This window comes from Vicugna pacos, chromosome 21 (assembly GCF_048564905.1).
Source record: "Vicugna pacos chromosome 21, VicPac4, whole genome shotgun sequence".
In the NCBI taxonomy this organism is placed as follows: Eukaryota; Metazoa; Chordata; class Mammalia; order Artiodactyla; family Camelidae; genus Vicugna; species Vicugna pacos.
Genome location: NC_133007.1, coordinates 10,546,026 through 10,566,688, shown reverse-complemented (window position 1 = coordinate 10,566,688; position 20,663 = coordinate 10,546,026). Strand labels below are relative to the sequence as shown.

Genomic DNA, 20,663 nt, shown 5'->3' with positions numbered 1-20,663 from the left:
ATGCGTCATCGGTGATTACAGACTTCTTTTTTTCAGCCTAAGGATACTTTCTCTACTTATCAGCAAGCAAATATGTAAAAGTAGGTTAAGGTGGACTACTGCTAGAGTGCTCTCAGAGCATACAAAAAGTTCTCCATTCATTCAACAACTATTTACTAATGAGCACCTGCCATGTGCCAGGCATGGAGATGCAGCAGGAAATAAGGCAGAAAAGACCCCCTTCCCTGATGAAGCTTCTAGCCTAGAACATAGTTTTTTGGAATTACTTAAAAATTAGTCCTAGGCCAAATTCAGGAAAAAAAAAAATCCTTTCCTCTGCACTTCTACTCCTCTCATTTCTCACAAACCCCAGATGGCCCAGAAACTCTTAAGACAATAACAGAAATACCTTCTGACAAAAAGATAAGAACATAAACAGTCCTAAAAACCACACTTCTTCCCCAGAAAACAAGTCATTAATTACCTGGAGGTTTTTTTTTTTAAGTTCAAATTTAAAACTGGCAGTATTCTACAATAAAGAATTTACAGACACAACATGTAAAATGATTATAACTCAATAAAAAATGTTTAAAAAAAAAGAAGTTATAAAGGAGAAAAAAAAGAATTTACAATAAAGAATATTAAAAGGTACTCCAAATTTGGATCAGCACTGACTGTCATTATAAACTGAAGTTTGGTAGAAACAATCCTTATATCTTACTACTACCAAACAATGAGTATTTAATTTGAACACTTTCAAACTATGGCCAAAGTGACACTGGAACATAATATCTACATTAAGTTAAAAATAAAAAATGTTTAGAGAAGACATTAATAGGACTACAAAGTATCAAAAACTCAAAAGAATTCATTCTTTCAGCTGTCTCAAAAGTAAAGTGCTTTCTGAAACTTTTCCCAAAGTTTCAACAGATCTTGAACGGACAATGAAACAGCAGAACTCAACGCCCAAAATGTCTTCGTTCAAATCTTAGTTCTGTCATTTATTAATACTATGTTCATTTTGAACAAGTCACAAAAGCTCTCTCTACCTCAATCCCTCATCTGTAGAATGGGATTAATAGCAATGCCTAATTGATAGAGATGATATAAAGATTAAATGAGTTACTGAAATACTTAAAATGTCATGTAAAATACTTATAAAGGTATCTGAAAAGAAGTAGTCAAAAAACTACACTAGCAGCAGCAAAAAATGCCACAATACATAACCATTTTCTTCTTATAAATTTACTAAAGCCTGATGTAATTCTATTTCAAGAATTTGAGAAAATATAAGCAAAAATGTTAAAACAATCTCTAAACTACAGATGGAATGTATAATAATTTAAACATAACAATCTAGGTACACAAAATTCAAACCAAGAATTCAACAAAATAGCCATTGCTACTAAGTATTCAATAAGTTTAAACAATGCAGTTTCAAACCATTCCTCTCTGGTGGCCAGTGAATATTTAATTCAAGAAAAAATGCACAATGTGACATTATTGCTATGTGTAAGAAAAGTTCTCTCCTTTCTATCACTTGCTGTTGTTAACCTAGGACCATCTGGTATTCATGAGAATGAACTTCACTATAAGATACTGATTGCCATACTTTGTCTATTCTCTAATAGTCGAGTTATTGTCAAAGTAAATAAATGCTGCCACCTTGTGGGCTTATGAGTATGGTATTAAACAACCCCAAAATGATCCCCAGGCCTTTAAAGAAAGATAAATTTTAAAAACAAAAGTTTCTGGTTCCCCTTTTCCTCTCAGTGAGATTTTCACTGCAGTAAATGATCAACACTAGACATATTTCATGCAATTTTACAGTAAGAATAATTTTTTCAATCAGGTAATGAAATAGTGCACCAAATTCAAAATTATCTGTCCTCTCTTAACATGTCTTTCTCTCTCTTCCCAAAAGAAATTCATTAAACGTCCTAATTTGAGAGGAATTAACAACCTTTAAAATGAATTTATTATCAACAATGTGTCTGAATGTGAGAATTAGAAAAAGTAAAAGTCACAAGGGTTGTGAAAGTTTGAAAGTCCCTTCAATAACAGTGGCCACTACGTTCCTTTGCTGTTAACTACTATTGTCTTCACCAGCTCTGTCTGATAAACTTTGAAAACTGTAAAATTTGAAAACTGATAACTTTGAAAATTTTCCTTCAGAAATGTCAATTCATGTAAACAAGAGAAAAGAATGGATGTTAACATGCAAGATGAAACAACAAAAGGCACCTTTAAATTTTTTATTTTGCTTGAAATATTTTAATATAACTAGTCTCATTTTCAGTAAGTGATATTTCCAAACTGAAATATTAAGTCTTCCTATGACAGTAAACTTCTGCCTCAGAATGCACAGTGCTCTGATATAAATATCTTTGCATGACCAAAGTTTAAAAAAAAACAAAATTAAATCAAGCTAAAATGGCTTTCAGGAATGATGAAAAAAGAGCTCTTACTCTTTTTGAATACCTAGAGATGTACAACCCTTTCTACATTTCCTAGACAGAAATACTGCTTTTGGAATGTGATGTTAAGAAGGAAATTTTGTTCAATTTTGGGGTTTTTTGTTCAATTTTTAATGGAGAAGAAAATACAACACAGGATGGATTCATGGTGGTGAGGGACATTAACCTGTATTATAAGAGGAGTTCTAATTTGTATTACATCTTAGTTGGGTAGAGCCATATAATTACAGGTATATATATACACAGCAGGTCAATATTATTTCTTCTATAAAGGCACTGAAATACAATTGAGAGCTCCCCTGAATCCAGGCATCAAATCTGGCCTGTTTGTGGTTATGTTCCTAGCCTAGCCGACACAAACCAGCTAGTCAATGAATTTTTGTCAAATAATTACTCATTTAATTAATCAGGTAAATTTTAATCACTCCACTGCATAATTAAAAAAACTTACATTGCCAACATTACAGAAAAATAAATAAATATATGATTTCTGTCTTTGTAATCAAGTTAACCAAGATTGAGCATAATTAAAGATTTAATGCAATAGTCTCTTCAGCTAATGGCGTGAATTTCAAGATCAATATTTATATACATAAATAAAAATCTTAGTTATGCAAATGGAAAAGCACATGCACTTTTAGTAATTTTAAACAAGTTAAAACTTGCCAAATTCCTGACCTGCATCAAAAACATCTTAAAGGCTTCTTTCATTCTATCTAGAAAATCTGAACACACAGACTGGTAATTGATAACACCAATGGACTACTGCTAATTGTGTTAGATGTGACACATGATACAGCCCAGTGGTTTTACAATGTCCATAAGTTAAGACATAGAGTTTCATAAGAACGCAGGGCTGAAACGACATAGTACCTGAGATTTGCTTGAAAATACTTATGCAAAGAAAAGTAAGAGTGAAGAGTATACATAAACCAAGTATACCAAAATATGGACTCCTGTGGAGTCTGGGAGATAGTTGTTTAACAGATTATTTTTCTATTTTCTCTATTTTTAGGTATATTAGAAACTTCTATTAAAATTTTTAAGCAATGGTCAAGATGATGAAGATACAAATAATATAAATTAATCATAGAAAGATACTTAGAAAATCTCAATATTTGGGAACTAATTAGATAAGTCTCAATAATCCATGAGACAAAATAAAATCAGATTTAAAATTTAAAAGTTTCCTAAACTGAATGAAAATGGAAAGATACCATATCTTTGACACAATAACAATGAATAGTCTAAAAATAAAATTGCCAAAAATATCTCACTAGCAGCATCAAAAAAATACTTAGGAATTAACTTAACCAAGAAGGTAATTTGTACAATGAGATGCACAAAACACAGCTGAAATAAACTAAAGAAGACATGAAAAAGTGGAAACACATCCCAAGTTCATGGATTGGAAGGCTGGGTACTGTTAAGATGTCAGTACTTCCCAAAGTGATATACAGACTTAATGTAATCCCTATCAAAATTCCAATGGCTTCTTTTTAAATAGAAAAACACATGCTAAAATTCACATGGAATTCCAAGGGACCTGAAATAGCCAAAATAATTTTGAAAAAGAAGAACAGAGCTGGAGAACTCACATTTCCTGATTTCCAAACTTAGTACAAAGCCACAGTAATCATAAAACACTGATAAAAAACAGACATATAGACCAATGGAATAGAAGAGAGAACACAGAATTAAATTCTTGCATATACAGTCAAATGATTTTTGACAAGATGGCTAAGACTATTCAATGGGGAAAGGACAGGATTTTCAACAAATGGTTCTGAGAAAACTACATAACCACAAGCAAATGAATGAAGTTAGATCCTTACCTAAAACCATATGCAAAAATTAACTCAAAATGGATTAGACAACGAAAACTATCGAACTCTTTTCACTACTTTGGATTTGACAATCATTTCTTAGATATGGCACCATAGGCACAAGCAACAACAACAAAATAGACAAATCAGACTTCATAAAAATGTGAAATTGTGCATCAATAGACAATATCAACAGAGTAAAAAGGCAACCCAAAGAATGAGAGAAAATATTTATAAATTTGATAATGGAATAATAATCAGAATATATAGAAAAGTCCCTAAACTCGACAACTAAAAAACAAATTTAATTTTAAAAAGGGCAAAGGATTCAGGAAGACACTTTCACAAAGAAGACATACAAATGTCCTAAGCACATGAAAAAGACACTCAATATTACTAATCATCAGGGAAATTCAAATCAAATCTAAGCAATGCCACCTCATACCCAATACAATGGGTATTAAAAAAAAAACAAACAGAAAATAACAAGCACTGGCAAGGATGTGGAGAAACTGGCTTTGTGCACTGCTGGCAGAAACGCAAAATGATATATAGCCCCTGTAGAAAACAGCACGGTGGTTCCTCCAAAAATTAAAAACACAATTACCATATGGTCCTGTAATTCCATTTCTGGGTATATACCCAAAAGAACTGCAAGCAAGGTCTCAAAGAGTTATTTTTACACCCATGTTCATAGCAGCATTATTCACAATAGCTAAAACATGGAAGCAACGCAAGTATCCATTGAGAGATGGCAGATGACCAAATTGTAGTACATACATATAATGGAAAGTTAAGATGGTATACTTTATGTTACGTATATTTTACCACAATAAAACAATTTTTGGAAAAAAATAAAAGATACCACATCAAAATCTGTGGGATGCAGTTAATGCAGTGCTTGGAGGGAAATTTATAACACAAGTTATGTATATTAGAAGAGAAATAAGGTTTCAACTCAATCACTTCAGTTTCTACTTAAGAAACTAGAAAGTTAAGAACAAATTAAACCTAAAGAATGCAGAAAATGGGAAACAATAAAGTTAAGAGTAGAAATCAATGAAACAGAGAACAGAAAAATACAGAATATTAATAAACCAGGAGCTGGCTCTTTGAGAAGACAAATAAAGTTGAAAACTTCTAAGCCAGACTATTAAAAAAAATAAATAAATAAAGGGAAACAAATTTTGAAAATCAGGGATGAGAAAGGGAATACCATTATAGAATCTAAAGATATTAAAAAGATAATAAAGGAATATTATGAACACTTGTATGCCAATAAATTCAACAACCTAGATGAAATGGACAAATTCCTTGAAAGTCACAAAATAAAAATAATGCTCAATCAAGAAGAAATGGATAACCTGATTAGCCCTACATCTCTTTTAAAAATTGCATTTATATTTAAAAATCTTCCCTCAAAGAAAACTCAAGACCAAGTTGAGTTCACTAGAAAATTGTACAAAATATGTAAGGAAGAAAGAATGCCAGTTCTTTATAAACTCTTCCAGAAAACTTAAGGGGAGACACCACTTATGAGGAGAGCATACCTGGTCATCAAAACCAGACAAAAACGTAACAAGAAAACAAACTTCAACCCAATGAGGTGGATACTATTAATCATTCTATTTTAGAGATAAATTGAGGACTAAAGAGATTTAGAAACTTTCCTATAACTAAAGAGCTAAAAATTGGCAGGCAATCTGGATTTCAGAACACAGGCTCTTAACTATAACACTGTAACTGCTTCTCCAATTCAATTAAATTTGAGGTACTCATACAAAAGAAAACAGTAAAGAGCGCTGCCCAGTACTTACCTGGAAACTATGCTGGAGCCATTATAGAGATCACTAGCATATGACAATGTAGCCAAAGGTCGTACTGAATTATAGCGAGTGAACTTGGATAAGCATTCCTGAAATTCATCCAACTGGCTTGCAGTTCGACTGTCATCTATACGAAGGAAATAAAACAAAAATGAACTGAACTGCAACATAAGTCAAAGAGCAATATCCACAGGTTAAAAATTATATTCTAAATACAAACAACAATTCTTAAAGAGTATTTATCAGGGAGGGTATATACAGCTAAGTGGTAAAGTGCATGCTTAGCCTGCACAGGTCCTGGGTTCAATCCCCAGTAACTCCATTAAAAAATAATAAATAAATAATCAAACAAGCATTACCTCCTCCTCTACAAAAAGTTAAATAAAATAAAAAAAATTTTAAAGTGTATTTAGAGAAGACTAGAATGCACTAACCGGCTGATGTTTTAGCTTTAAAAAAATTTCTTTGTGGTTCTTGAAAAACAACATCTCTTTCATCACCAATAAGCACACAGTGTGAATTTTCTCTTTTAAGCAATTATTCTCAGAAAAATAGGAATGAAAAAAATGCCTCGATCAAGGGAAGTTAACTTATTTATTAAAACAAAGATCGCTTATCAACAGAGAAAGTGAAAGTGGAGAAAGGAGTACGCATATTGGATAGGGTTATTTGTTAGCTTGAAGGAACAAGTTTACAGGGATATATCTTCATGCTCATGTTTACTTACTGTCAAAACATAAGTTATAATGCTATAAATTAAAAATCGATTTCTAAGTAAAAAGAAAGTAAAACATTCATTCGCCTAAACCTTTGAAGTGCTTCAAATCCAATTATGGGATGGAGTAGAAATCTACAATGTGTGAATTATTAATTCTCAAAATCAAACTTAAAATAGGTTAACGAAAATGTCTTGGTGGAATATGGAAAACAATAATTCCATCCAATAGCACATTCTACAAATACTTGGAATAAAGTCCATTTCAGTGAACTACTCATAACCAAATGATGTAGAACTTAAATCATAAAATTACCTTATAAAAGACCTATAGAGTTAATCTATTCTTCAATCTAGAAACAGGCCTACAGTGAAAGCATGAATAAAAACACCACTGTTTTTCAAAACTGCTTAAATTTTGGACTTTTATTTCCCTTTCTAAAGAAAGAAAAGTAAAGGACACAATTACTGTAGTTAGCTTCCTATATTGAAACTTGAAGTAAGCCTATTACAACACTATTTTTATACCTTCTTCCTTATTCTTAGTTCATTACATATATACACGTACACAACTTTTTTAATGTAAACTTTTGTGATTTCCCTTCTTACATGTCCTCTGAAAACAACAGTAAGCATAAAAAAATTAAGGTGTAAGAATCACTAAGTCAAAAGTTACTATACTATATGATATATAATAATTAATTTATTTATCTGGAGATATAGGGCTATCTTGAAGATAACTGTTGACATGAAGAAATTTACCTAAAAATTATTAGAAAGAAAAACAATTATTTGAGGAAGCTAAGCCTCTGTCCCTAATACTTTACATTTTAAAGATTTAAGCACTACTTAACGTCATCATCTAACAACCTATGGTAATGTAGTGCTTCCATCCTAAAAAGAGCAAAGGGAACAAACCCAATAAGCATGCAAGACTATAATGTTATTGAAATAAAGCTCTTGTTCCACAATTATTTTCAGAAAATTCAACAAATTATAAATAAAAATAGGTTACAACTGTACTGCAAAGTCGTTTGGATACAACATTTAATTAGTTCTTTTTATATATAACTCTATTACTGTGAGCTACTTAATGTAATAAATACTGAAAAGAATCCTTTTAAATACCTTAGACATACATTTAAAATTGTTTTAATGTTAATCTATTCTTTTGCATTTTAACATCAGTCGCTAAGTACATAAAATTCACAAGTATTCAAGAATGTGCATTCTGTAGACCATAATCCTTTTCTAGGATAGCTGAACTTCTAGCCATCATACCCACTCACTTAACACCTATTTTCAACAGAAGTTATAAAAATAACACTAAAAATAGTTATTTCAGTATCTGAAAGTACACAGATTGATTTCACCTATTTGGAGGTGAAAAGGTAGGATTTTATTTGCTTGGTTGGTTTATGATAAACACCCATACACGTCTGTTAGCATATCACCTCTCCTATTCTAACTACAGATTAGTTTGTAAAAGTGTGTTCAGTGTCTCTTTTCTCTCTTCTATTGCTTTATTTTTTTTTAACTTCCCTTGTGTGTGTGTGTTTTTTTTAACATTTTTTATTGATTTATAATCATTTTACAATGTTGTGTCAAATTCCAGTGTTCAGCACAATTTTTCAGTCATTCATGGACATATACACACTCATTGGCACATTTTTTTCTCTGTGAGTTATCATAACATTTTGTGTATATTTCCCTGTGCTATACAGTGTTTATAATTTAGCTTCTCTTTCAGTTACAAAGAGATGAAGGTATTAATTTCTTAATCTTCACCTCTCATCTTCACAGTTGAAAATAAAATTTGGGGATTGGGAGTGGATTCTCATTTGAAAATATATAAAAGGACAATCAAATTCTTAGGTATCCCATTTGAAAGAAGTTTAAATTCCCTCTCTACAGGCAAAGAAACTAGGAGGAACTTCATGTTCAGCAATATGATTAGTGCAGTCAATGTGCAAATTTAATTAAGTTAAATTTGAGATTCCTAAAAACTGAAAGACAATGAGTTTTATGTACAATACAGACATGTCTACAAAAATAAAAACTGAATCTTCCTCCTGGTTTTATTATTTTACCTTCCTATAAAGTATATTTCCAATATAAATTAAATTGGTTTGTGATTACCTTTACCATCCCACAGCATATCTACGCTGATAGTTACTTTAAAATTATTAATCAATAGCCTACTCCAATCTCTCCCATCTCACTTTCACTCTCTCTTTTTTTTAAATGTCTGCCATTTGCCTGTGGTTGTATTTCAACATTAGCTGGCAAATAACTTCTGAAAAGGTTAACATGAACCCTCTGTCAGTCAGAATGTTGGTCTCAGGCCACTTTCAACTCAACAGCTTCCTACTGTAGTTTATAGAATATTACAGAAGTTCAGTAAGGGGCTCAAGTCTCAGGCAAAACAATGAAAGCTTGCCATCTGTATCAAAACTGTTGACCATTAATTTCAAACGCACTTATAAACAAAGTTTGGTTTCCTCCTAGTCTTCATAGGAAAAATGCTATGTATTTTTTTCCTCCACCTCCAATCCTGAAGCAAACTAGTCGAAAGGTTCTAAGCAATATGTAGGTTATAATAGAAAGATGCCTATTTAAGAGAAAACCAAGGCCAAATTTTTAACAATAAAATGTCAGACATTTTTCCCCTTGGTGGTGAGCAGCTGTACTACGAATGACATCAATTAATTGAGAACCTAACTTATACCAACCATTATATTCTGTATGTATCATCTATAAACCTTAAAAAAAAAACCAACTTGTAGGGTTGGTATAAATGTACCCCTATCGGTGAGCAAAGACACCAAGAGAGACTAAAGATCAGAGAACTAACAAACAGGGCACAGAGCTACATTACTTTTCTATAGCAATAAAAATATTCTATGCCATCACGTACACTTCTTTGCATAAGTTATTTCCTCTATTTTGAGTATGTTTCTAATTACCCTTTTAAGTTAATTACTACTAGCCCTGACTAAATACAACTTCTCTAAAAATCCCTATAGTGTTCATTCTCTTCCATTTCCCCATTTTCACCTTGGCGTAGCTTTCTTACTCCCAGTTTAGTAGATACTCTTCTCTATTTCTTAATGCTCTTTGCATATTTATATAACACATAATATCACATAGAATTACTTACCTGTTGCCCTCCCCCATTAAATTTACAATACTCCCTGACAATAAGAACCAGTTCTTTCATCTTTTTTTCTTAGCACAGAGGACAGGCAACCGAATGGAACTTATTTTTGCTAGCTACATATTCATGGCTGATTTGTTTTTAACTTTCTACAGCTCACTATATAAAGATCAAAAAAAGGAAATCTACTTCAGGATGACACCTGCACCCCAATGTTCATAGCAGCACTATTTACAATAGCCAAAACATGGAAACAACCTAAATGTCCATCAACAGGTGACTGGATAAAGAAGATGTGGTATATTTATACAATGGAATACTACTCAGCCATAAAAACCGACAACATAATGCCATTTGCAGCAACATGGATGCTCCTAGAGAATGTCATTCTAAGTGAAGTAAGCCAGAAAGAGAAAGAAAAATACCATATGAGATCGCTCATATGTGGAATCTAAAAAACAAAAACAAACAAACAAAAACAAAGCATAAATACAGGACAGAAATAGACTCATGGACAGAGAATACAGACTTGTGGTTACCGGGGGGGTGGTTAGAGGGTGGGAAGGGATAGAATGGGATTTCGAAATTGTAGAATAGATAAACAAGATTACACTGTATAGCACAGGGAAATATACACAAAATGTTATGATAAATCACAGAGAAAAAATGTGACAATGAGTGTGTATATGTCCATAAATGAGTGAAAAATTGTGCTGAACACTGGAATTTGACACAACACTGTAAAATGATTATGAATCAATAAAAAATGTAAAAAAAAAAAAAAAAAAAAAGATCAAAAAATTCCCAAATGGAGAAAGGTAACAAAATAGCTATGAAAAGCAATGTTCTCCGAGACGACCAAGAACCTCCACAGTGTTCTGGCAGACTATGTCAAAAATACACACTTTTGCTTTGTGAATAGGACTTTCCATAAATCTGCAATAAGAAGCTGATATGGATCTGAAATACGAATCTGAAATATTTTAAGAAGTCCTGAATATGTACCTGAGATACGAGACATCCTTGTAGAAAAGTAACATTGCTCTAAGTCTTCAAAATGAGCAGTGAGTCGTTTTCGTCTTGATGCTAATGTGCTGTTATACCAGGGCTGTTTCTTTGTCTAAGGTGATAAAAAGAAAAGACATTTGTAATTCAGAACAAATCATACTATTTTTCTGCAAAGAATATCCAAATGCTTGCATATTTAATTTCAAAAGTTCACATTAAAATAACTACAAATGGTAGAAAAACCTTAGACCATATTTTCTAATTTTTACTTTAACAGGGAAAATCGGCCAATTTTACAAGAAAAAATGAGAAGCTTCTTTCAACTCTCCAAATTAAATGAAGATAGAATCTACTATAAGTGTCACTGTAAAATGTAGAATTTTGAGAACTGTACTCGGCAGAAATTGTTAGAAAACAATTACCAAAAGAAAACTGTTTTTCTTCTGATGATGATCCCTGTATTATAGCCCTATACATTCTGAATAATAGGAACAAGTGCTTGATTGTACAGAATAGGTATTTAAATTAACGCTATTATTATGTTAAGGGGCAGTTAATTTGTTTATACTTAATAGTCTGACATATACATTAGAAGACCAGAATAACTGACATATATATATATATATTTAGACACAGACAACAAATACAAAATATACTGTATATAAATCCTACAAAAAAACAAGTCTATGATGCTAAATATATAACATTACCAACACCATGTTAACTAAAAGTGTATGACAATTCTTCCACTAATGGTTATTATTACCTACCTACTATGCTTGAGGCGCATTAACAGATACAGAGATAAGACACACAATGAGATCCTGAGACGACACAAGTTCAACAAAAACCGTATCACAGCTGCAAATTTATTAAGTAAGAAATATTAAGTTACTACCATGAACAAAACACTTATCTAAAGTGAATTCCTGCTGAAAGTACATAAGTAAAATCGTATTTTAAAGCAGTACCTGTATCACAAGAAAAAAAGACAATTTTCAAAGACATAAGAGACAACCAAACAGGAAGCTGAACTCAGAGGTGATGGTAAACAAAATATAACAGTGCAGAAGAGGGGAAAGAGGAAGGGGCCAATCTAATCTGGCGACAAATACTGCAAAAGAACAAGTACCAGATTTGAAGAATAAAGGCGAATTTGCAAACTGGAAGATAAATCTGAAAGAATTACCCAAAATGAAGCATAAAAGTCAAGAAGGCAGAAAATATGAAAGAGAAAAAAAATACATAAAAGGCAGAATAATATGGTTTAAAATATGGGCACCCGGAGATCAAGAAATGAGTAACAGACAGAAGAAGAAATATTTGAAGAGTTGACATTGACAATTTTCCATGAACTAAAAACAGATATGAAGACAGACACAGAAATTATTCCTAACAGGTAGGATAATTTAAAAGAAATCCACAATTAGATAAACTAAAGCAAACCTGTGTTTTTGTCAAAAACAGAAAGATTTTTAAAAAAATCAGACAAACAGAAAAGATAATCCTCCTAACAGGAACAACAATTAAACAGACAAAATACTTCTCAAAAGCATTATGGAAGCCAGAGCACAGTAAACTTCAGTTATCCCTAAAAAGTAGAAAGAAAACAACCTCAGCCTAATATTAAGAAACTATTCTGCAACAACATAAGCAAAATATTTCTTCATGTGCATGAAAACAAAGATTATCACCAATAAGCCATTTCTTTAAAAATTTCTGGAAGTGTGTACTTGAAAAGTTCAGTAACACAAACTAGAAGGTCTGAGATGCAAGGAAACTCGTAACCATGTAAGAGATTTAAAATAGTTTATATTCAATAATTACAATATCTAATTTATGGGCTTTAAGAATAAGACAGAATAAATGCACGAAAAAAAAAAAGCATGCAAGTCAGAAGAGAGGGCCCAGGTAACTTTTACTTGAAAATTCTACCAAATATTCAAGGAAGATATATCAATCTTACACAATCTTCTTCAGAAAACACTTTCCAATTTGTCTTATGAGGCCAGCATAACTCTAATACCCAAACCCAACAAGGACACCTGGGGAAGGTAAGGAAAGAAGGAGGGGAATAAGAGCCTTCATGAAAATAAGCACCAACAGCAAAACAACAGCACATCAATTCCAACAACATGTAAAAAGAACAACTCATCATGACCAAACAGAATTTAGCCCAAGAATACAGGGTTGTTTTCATATTAGAAAAATCAATCAATGCAGTTCACCAAGTGTGCAGAATAAAGATGAATAACCATATAATAATTTCAAGACATGCAGAAAAAGTATCTGACAAAATTGAATACCTATACATGCTAAAATTTCTCAACAAATTAGGAATAGAAGGATACTTCCTCAACTTGATAAAAGGCATCTACCAAAATGTAGGGCTAACCTATTAGTCGAAGTGTAAGGAGAACGTAAAAGAGAAAAAGGAAGAGAAGGGAGATGGGGAAAAGGAGAGGACGGGAGGGGAGAAGAGGTGAGAGAAGGGGAGCAGACGAGAACACACAAAGATTAGAAAAGAATAGGTAAAAATGTCTTTTTGCTGATCACATAATTTTTACGTATAAATTCACGAGAAATTTATAAAACTACTAGAATTAATATATAAATTTAGCAAACTAAGAAACAAGGTTAACATACAAAAATCAACTGTATGTTTATATAGTCACAACAAACAAGCAGAAAATAAAATTTTATACCAAGTGTATCAATAATAAGATAGCATCAAAAAAGAATTAGAAATTAATCTAACAAAAGCATGGAAGACCCTATATTACAAATATAAACACTTAGAAGAGAAATCTTTAAAAGACCAAAATAAATGGAAAGATACACCATATTCATAGACTGGAAGGCTCAATATTGTTAATGTGTTACCATTAGAGGAACTGGGTAAAAGGTACATGGGGTCTCTTTGTATTATTTCTTATAACTGCTATGTGAATCTACAATTATCTCAAAATTTAAAAGTTTATTTTTACAACTCTAAAAAATACTTAGGAATAAACTTATGAAGAAATAAATAAAACCTAGACTCAACTCAGTATCATAAACATATTAATTCCCTTTAAGGTAGTTTGTAAGTTAAAGGCAGTTCTAATAAAGATAACAAGAAGCTTTTTTTTTTAATGTAGCTAGAGAAATTAATCCTGAAGTTCACATGAAAAAACAAACTGAATATGTGGAATCTAAAATATGATACAAATTAACTTATTTACAAAGCAGAAACAGACTCGTTGACATAAAAAACAAACTTATGGTTACCAGGAGGAAAAGAGGGTGATAAGGGATAAACTGAGAGTTTGAGATTTGCAGATACTAACTACTACATACAAAATAAACAACAAAGTCCTACTGTGTAACAGAGGGAACTACTTTCAACATCCTGTAATAAACCATAATGGAAAAGAGTATGTAAAAGAGCATATATGTATACATATATATATATATATATATATATATATATATATATGCAGCACTGTGCTGTATACAGAAACTAACACAACATTGTAAATCAACTATACTTCAATTTAAAAAAAAAAAGAATATTCTGTAAAACAGTGAAAAAGAAAAGCTAGGGTTTGGGGAATTAATTCTATCAGACATTAAAACATCCCATAAAGAGGTGACATGATAGATGAAGAGAGAAACACAACAGTAGGTAGAAGAGAAAGACCAGAAATAAATCCACATTCATACAGAATTCTTCGTATGAGAAAGCCTGCATCTCACAATACTCGATCAAAGATAAGATTTTTAAAAATACGGCTGGGACAACTAACTAGACATTTGGATAAAGAGAAAATTAGATCCATACTTCAAAACATGCACAACAGTAAACTCTGAACAAAACAGGAATCTAAATGTAAACAATGGAGTGAGACCAAGTATCTTCAGAAAGCACGGATAAACTTCCCTGTTCCCTAGTTACAGGCAGATGTTTTGAACTATGACTCAAGACCCAGTGGTAATAAAAGACTGATAACTTTAACAAAATCAAAAACTTTTGAACAATAAAATAAATGGAAGAAAATACAGGCAACATTTATCACAGATAAAGAGCTAATATTCCTAAATATACCAATTTTTTAAAATTGAACAAAACAAATCAAAAACTTTATAGAAAAAAAGGCCAGGAATATAAATATATAATCCACTAAAAAGTATATTAATGTACCAGTAATCATACAAAAGATGTTTGTTCAATCTCACTCATAATTAAAGAAACAGAAAACCATTAGAAGATACACTTCTCACTTGACAGACTGGCAAAAATTTTAAAGTATAACTCATTCTGCTAGAGAGGCTCTGAGAAAGACTCTAGGAAAATAGGCACATTTGTATATTGCTGGTGAAAATGAAAATTGATACAATCATTTTGGGGAGGAAGATGATTTGGCAACTATACCAGTCTGTCTGTCTGTCTGTCTATCTGTCCATCCATCCACCCATATAGATATCTGACCCAGCAATCTCACTATTAGGAAATTACACTGAGAAGATAACACCTCCAACAATACGCAAATACATATGCACAAGTTAATCACCGCAGCACTGCGTGTATTTTCAAAATAATGGAGACTACCTATCGTTTTTAAAATTTTTATTTTGTACAATTAATTTTATTTATTTATTTTGGAGGGGGTAATTAATCAGGTTTATTTATTTCTTTCTTTTTTAATGCAGGTGCTGGGGATTGATCCTAGGACCTCGTACGTGGTAAATATTCACTCTACCACTGAGCTGTATACCCTCCCCTCCGGAAACTACCTACCCTTATGTAACAAACTGATTAAATTAATTACAGCACAGCCACATAAGAGTCCTATGCAGATATAAAAAGCAATGTGGAAGATTTCTGTGGATCTGTTTTCATGATAAACTGTCAAATTAAAAAAATAAACAAAGTACAGTAGAGAATCACTAGAAACCTACACTTTGCGTAAGAAAAGAGAAATAAGAGAACACGCATATGTATACTGTAATCCTGACTAATAAAACCGGTTACTTACGGGGGTAAAAAACAACGTGGTGGGAAAAAGTAGAGGGTATGGGAATTTCTAGAAGGGCTGGAGGGGTGGTATTTATTGAGTTTGACTCTTTGTATAGCTCTGACCCTTAGAATCAGGTCAATGTTTAACATACTCAAAAAAGTTTATATGTAATAAAGATGAGGGTGGATGGTAGGATACAAATTTCAGAAGTAAATGAACATATTGTATTTCAAAGAAGTATCACAATTAATACTGATGGAAGATTAACAATCAAATCCCAGTAACCTCTGAACACATTATATGTTTACTATGTATTCTCTCAGACTAAAGACAAAAAGAAATTTAAATAAATATTCACCACTAGTTAGTAGGTTTGTTTTCTTAGTAACCTTCATACTAGTTCATGTATATATATTCTAAGACTATAACAGTAAGTAAAACGTCTTTTGATAATGAGAGCTGTTTCTGTCAAAAATGGTAATTACAGATAAAGAGAAGGTTAAAGCTACAATGAACCCTGTGATGGTGAACTCTAACGAGAGATCATCAGTATGAACTCTTAGCTTTTATGACAGATACAGAAACACATACAGACATGTTATATACAGATATGATTATAGAAATATTATGTATTGTATACTAAATAGCTGGGGTAATCTCAGCTAGTCTGGATTGCCCACAATGGTTATCTGCTCTTACTAACTCTTACCTACACTGTGGAATGTATTAAATAAAGAATAATGATATCCTGTAACCATGGGCCTGTGAGTTGATTCAGAACAGAATGTATCAGTCTGTCAGCATTGTTTAGAAATGATAATTGAAATTACGATTTTCACCTGGTTTCAGTGGTGCCTGTAATGGCTGGTCAATGCATTTTTGCCTGTGTGACTAGCTTAAAATAAGAGATCCTACCACAAGCTAAATTTTGATTTCCCGTTATGAAGGTGCTTAAGATGCAAGCCAGTAATGGTTCTAAACCTGGAGACAAAGCAGTTCCTGGGTGACTTGGTGGTGAAAGGACAAAGACGGTGCCTGAAGTCCCCATAGTCCTTTCAGTGAATACCCTTCTGCTTGGCCATACTGTATCCATTGCCTATAATCAAGCTGTTCCAGAAGTATATAAACTGCTTGATTCCTGTGAGTCCTTTCATTAATCAAACATTTAAGGGGATTAATATGCAATAACTAATTTAATAACTAATTAAAATGTTATCTATACACAAACTTAAGTTTCCTAGCTCTGTCCACTGAAAAGGCCTACAAGCAACGATGCTCTTAAGAGCAATGAGCACACTTAAAACCCAGGCCTTTGTTTTGAAATACCATTCTCCATTAAAAGAAAGCAGGGCTTCTTGGATTCATGGCTGATTCTAGGACTGAGGCGAGTTAAGTACAAGATGATGCTGGAACATCTTGTTGTCTAAGAATGTATGAAGGTACTTTAGCAATAAGAACATGAAAATCAGCTTGAAAGAGTTCCAACTAGCTAAATAGGGAACAATCTGAGTTTCAAAATGATTAACAGAAAAAATTAAAAGTCCACACCTCCATAATTATACAAATAAACAAAGAGGAATGAGGACCAGGTCTCCCTTACAGTAGAATATTCTAACTAACAAATGTGAAAGAAATAAGTACTTAAAAAATATCATTTGGACAACAACCATACTAATAATTATTTCAAATAAGATTTATTAATAGATGTTCAAATGGGAGAAAATGGTAATATATCTTTATAGTGGAGCGATCAGGCAGACACCACCTTAATCAAGTGATCAGAGTTATTGAGCAAACAATTATAATGTGAGTCCAGAAATGACAAACTAACAAGGACACAACATCAGTCCTGTGGTATTCCTGATAAAAATCAATAACCTGATTCTAGTTATAAGGAAACATCAGATAAACTCAAATTGAGGAACATTCTACAAAATTAATAACATGCTCTTCAAAAATGTCAACATCATGTAAGACTGAAGAACTATAATAGTTTAGAGGAAACTAAAGAAACATGACAACTAATGTAACCCTGAACTCCTACTAGACAAGGAAGTTTTTTTGTCTTTTGCTATAAAAGATTAGTAGCAAAACTGCTAAAATTTGAACACATTACTTAATATAATATTATATTAATATTAATTTCTTGATTTTACTAATTGTACTAAGGTTATATAAACTCTAAAGCAAAATCAATAGGCAGTTACAGAAATTCAGAGATATAATTTTCTGACTTCACTTACTGTTAACAGTTTTTTCAATTCAACTTCAATTATAAACATTATTATTGAGAGTGGTAAAATGATACATCTGATAGCTGTACCATAGATTCCACAACTATTCTATTCTAATTGGGCATATTTATTTTTCCAGAATTTTTGCTTCTATAAATATTACTGGTATATAATCTTTAGATAGTACTTAGAATCATTTCTTATAAGAAGTTCCTATGTTTGTAACTACCAAATCACACAAGCATTTGCCATATGTATATATTGCCAAATAGTCTTCCTAAAAGACAACCAACTCTCTCTATCTCTTTCCCTCTCACTCAGTCCCCCATCCCACCCTCAGCCCCACGTGCACATGCACACAGCAGGTAAGAGTATTTCCCATTTTGAAACATCTTTAGCCATACCTACTAGGTGACTTCTTTGGCACCTTCTCTGGTACCGTATATTACTTCATGCTGTGCTTTAGAATTTAGGAAACTGAGTATTATTTAAGATGTGAACTAATCAGTTGAATTTTTGCTTTTTTTTCTCATGTTCTTCACCTATTTTTCCCCGCCATTTGGAGCTTTCATCAAAAAGATGAAATTGATATAAGAAGCTTTTTAAATTTTGAAACAATTAAACAATTTACCTACCATACTGACAATAATACCACTCCCACTTTGAGTTTAAAATCTTGTTTATGGTGTTTTCTTATATACAGTCCTCTTTCTTAATTTCTATTATTATTTAAATCATTATTTAGTTGATCTGGACTCTTACGGTAAGTGATAAAATAGAATAATGCAAATAATTTCCTGGCTATCACAACATCATTTACTTAATCTTCCTTTTCACCATTGATCCACATAACCACCTCTACCATTGGGTAAACTCTTAATTACCTTTCAATTAGCTTTTAAATTTTGATTGTGCTCTTTCTGTTGTAACAGTCTTAGAATATATGATAATAACTTATTGGGTAAATGCCCTCTGAAGCATTCATTCTACAAATAACCTTTAAAGTCAGCTGGTCACACTCTCTGCAAACCCTTATAAAATATTCTTGAGGGTTTTTTAAATTGGAATCACATTAAATTAAGTTATGTTTATTGGTCTTTTCTCATTCTACAACTGCTTTAATCTATTCTAATTTTTAAATTTTTCTTGAAAATTATACATTTTATTAAGACTGCCATTTGTAGTAATATGCATCAGCACTAGCTAAATTATTTTCATCTATATCATAATGGTCAATTTCAACTGTACATTGTAACACTTTATACAGGCTCCTTATTTCTCTCTCTGTTTATCATCTAAGTTTTTCTCAGTTTCTTGAGTTCAATACCTAGTTCATTTATTTTATTCTTATCTAAAATGAATACATTTAATAACATAAATTTTTAGGACAATTCAGGCCATATTTCATAAATTTTGATATGCAGTATTTTCACCAGCATTATTTTTCTGAATTGTTTGTAGCAACATCTGGACCTACTCTTTGACACAAAGGAATTCAGAGGAGTCTTTAGTTTATTCTCTTCCAAATTAGCTATCTATCTATCTATCTATCTAGTTATTTATTCAAGATTCTGATTCAGAGAATGTAGACAGTACAATTTATCCTGTTTCAGAATCAATCCATTTTTCTAAATGCTCCAAGATTACTATCAATAATGTATATCCTTTGATGCAATGTATGAAGTGAGCCAAGTACCTATTAAACCAAGTTTATCTCATCTGGCCCAAAGAAATTCTAATGTCTTTATAATGACCTAAGAAAGTTATGTAGCAAAGTGGCCTCTGTTACATTTTTCACCTCATTTCTATTTTTCCCCCCCTTGCTCACTCCTCTCCAGCCATACCGCACTTCTGGACAGCGTCAGGCTTGCTTTTACCTCAGGGCTTATGTACTTGTTTTCACTCTGTCTAGATCTTCCCAGAGATATTCACATAGCTTGCTCCTTCACCTCATCTTCCTTCTATTACTATTGGTCTCTCTCTAACTAGACTGAAAGCTTGGTTACAGCAGTTACTTTTGTCTGTTTTGTTTTTGCTCAATAACATATCTCCAGAGTCTATAATACTGTCCAGAAAATAGGAGGAACTCAGAAAAGAACTATTGGTTGAATAAATTAATATTTAAAAGCACAGACCCTGAAGCCATAAAGCCTGGCTTAAAATCTCTGCTGCCTCCTCTTACTAACTATATTAACCTTGGACAACCTCCTTAACTTCTCTGTGCCCAGGTACCTCCTCAATAAAACAGAAAATTATAGTCATAGTACTTATCTCATAAGGAAGTGCTAAAAATTAAAACAGTTAATACATGTAAAGTACATTGAGTGGGGAAAGTATGGTTCAGTGGTAGAATGCATGCTTAGCATGCACGAGGTCCTAGGTTCAATCCCCAGTACCTCCAGTAAAAAAAAAAAAAATAACAAAAATAAATAAACGGAATT

General features: G+C 32.1%; 1 protein-coding gene across 5 annotated transcripts in view; it reads right to left on the bottom strand.

Moving 5' to 3' along the window:
- Positions 1 to 20,663, bottom strand: part of COP1 (COP1 E3 ubiquitin ligase) — a 166,951-nt gene that overhangs the window by 83,076 nt on the left and 63,212 nt on the right. For all 5 annotated transcript variants that reach the window (XM_072946062.1, XM_072946061.1, XM_072946064.1 and 2 more), the window contains 2 exons: positions 10,986 to 11,100; positions 6,100 to 6,235 (listed from right to left, as the gene is read on the bottom strand). In XM_072946062.1, the coding sequence (XP_072802163.1) occupies positions 6,100 to 6,235; positions 10,986 to 11,100 (251 nt within the window). The remainder of the gene's footprint in view (positions 1 to 6,099; positions 6,236 to 10,985; positions 11,101 to 20,663) is intronic.